General features: G+C 41.7%; 1 protein-coding gene across 1 annotated transcript in view; it reads right to left on the bottom strand.

Moving 5' to 3' along the window:
* Window positions 1-2,012, bottom strand: part of AURKA (aurora kinase A) — a gene marked incomplete at its 5' end in the record, with an annotated part of 31,842 nt that overhangs the window by 3,659 nt on the left and 26,171 nt on the right. Inside the window, one exon of the mRNA XM_011370184.2 lies at window positions 826-950. Coding sequence (XP_011368486.2) covers window positions 826-950 — 125 coding nt within the window. The remainder of the gene's footprint in view (window positions 1-825; window positions 951-2,012) is intronic.

The raw sequence follows: 2,012 nt of genomic DNA, 5'->3' as shown, positions 1-2,012 counted from the left end.
AGCAGATTCCATGCTTTGCTAGAAACAATTAGAAGTGGTCTGTAACAAAACAAAGCCACCCCTCACCCCCGCACCCCACCCCATGACACCTCTTTTAGGCTACACAATTTTTTTAACTGGCTTTATTTTTTTAAAGTAACCTGGCTATAATCTTTAAGTCCTACCCCGAAGTTGACAAACTTCTCAGGTTTCAAAACTTATTTAACCCCAAATTAAATTTGAAAGAGTAAATAATATCTGAGCTCTTGTTTGCAAAGTTCACTTCGTTTTATACTGTTTCATTAGGCTGATCCCTCTGCTTTAGCTTTATGAGAGGACAAGAACAGACTATTCTGTTGACAATCGCGGACCAAAGAGAACCTTTAACCACCACCCTGAGAGTTCCATCCAAAGTCGTCTGGTTTTTCAAGTTCCCCGCAGAACCGTGCTCTCAGCCTAGCTCTCCTCGGCTGCCTACTGGACCATCTGCCTCCTGGTCTCTACCCGCCACCACGTCAGGTGGCCCCCTCCCCTTCTCCGTGGGCTGCACTTCTCTGTCAAACACTTGTCATATCTGCTAACTTATCTGTCCCATTCATTAGCCTCTAAAGACATTAAGCATCTTTAACCCCAGGCCTAAGGTGCAATAAAAACACCCTTGAAAAACAGTAATTTCACTAGCAGGCCTAAATTACTGCAAAGCACAGTGTCAGCCGCTCGCCCCAATTCGGGGCAGCTAATGCCTGACACTGAAGCACCTCACTTGAGTAGCCCCTGAAGCCTCTGCTAAACCAAACAAGCTCTACCTCTGAAGTCACATACCTGGAGGAAGGGGCATGTACGGACCACCCGAAATCCGCAATCTTCAGCTCTCCTGCCGATCCCAGGAGCAGATTCTCTGGCTTAATGTCTCTATGAATAACTCTCTTTGAATGACAGTAAGACAGGGCATTCGCCAATTCTGTGATATACTATTAAAAAAAAAAAGTATTGAAAGTCTATGCTTTAGACTCTATATAACAAGTTAATTTTAGACATCTGTTCTGAAAAGAAACCCAACATAGATTTTTATATTATGTAGATTTAAAGCAAAAGCTAGAATAATTGATGACTCAGCAAAAAAAAAAAAATCAATCGAACCAAATGTGTTCAGCATAAAGTACAGGTTATTCAGCGCTAGTTACTTATTTGCTAATACGGCAGAAAAACAGGGAAAACACTGATGGGCTACAACTACATCGCCATATGACAACTTGTGGCCAGCAGCACTGAATTAAGACAATACTGAACAACAAGTACAAATTAGGGAGTCGAACGTAAACAATTTTAAAGAAGCACAGTTTTTAAAAAAATCTTTCAAGTACAGTCAATTCCCATTTTTAAAGCCAAGATCAATTTACAACAAAAGGATTTGTTCGAAGCTAAAAATTTACACTAAGACTCTCAATGAAAAAAAACCAATCCTGAACCATGAACAGAATAGAAGCAGGTATACCAGCACATCAGACAGCATGTTATGTCTGGGGCATTCTGACTCTCCGCCAGCTTGAAGGTACCCGAGCCAGCCAGCCCTTGTGTTCGGTTCTGTTTCTCTCAAAGAGCTGACAAGTCTAGAATTTGCTTTAATTTATAGATAACAATCGTTAATCACTATCCCGAAAGGATACATTTAGCTCTAGAGTTTGAGAAGCTTTGTTTTCCAAAGTAATTGCTAGACAGGACTGAACATTACACCAACAAGGTTCACGAAACAAATGCACAGAGACCAAATGTTATTGTCAAAAAGGTCATTTTTCACTTTTTCAAGCCAAAGTCATTTTTCACTTTTTCAAGCCAAGCCAAAATTTAGACCATAATACACGGAAAGTGAAGACAGGAAGCTCTTCCATGACACCAGACTGGAACTGATGCTCTAAGAGCACGCATCGGAATCCCAGAAGGAAATGGGTTCTCCCTGCTCAGATCGACAAGCAGCTTAGTGAGTCAGCACCTCCGACACTTTCCTCCACGCCTCCACGTTGGAGTGCGGGTAC

Source organism: Pteropus vampyrus, unplaced genomic scaffold (assembly GCF_000151845.1).
Source record: "Pteropus vampyrus isolate Shadow unplaced genomic scaffold, Pvam_2.0 Scaffold162, whole genome shotgun sequence".
Lineage (NCBI taxonomy): Eukaryota > Metazoa > Chordata > Mammalia > Chiroptera > Pteropodidae > Pteropus > Pteropus vampyrus.
Note: the sequence above shows the minus strand (reverse complement) of the source record. Positions and strands in the feature narration are given on the sequence as shown.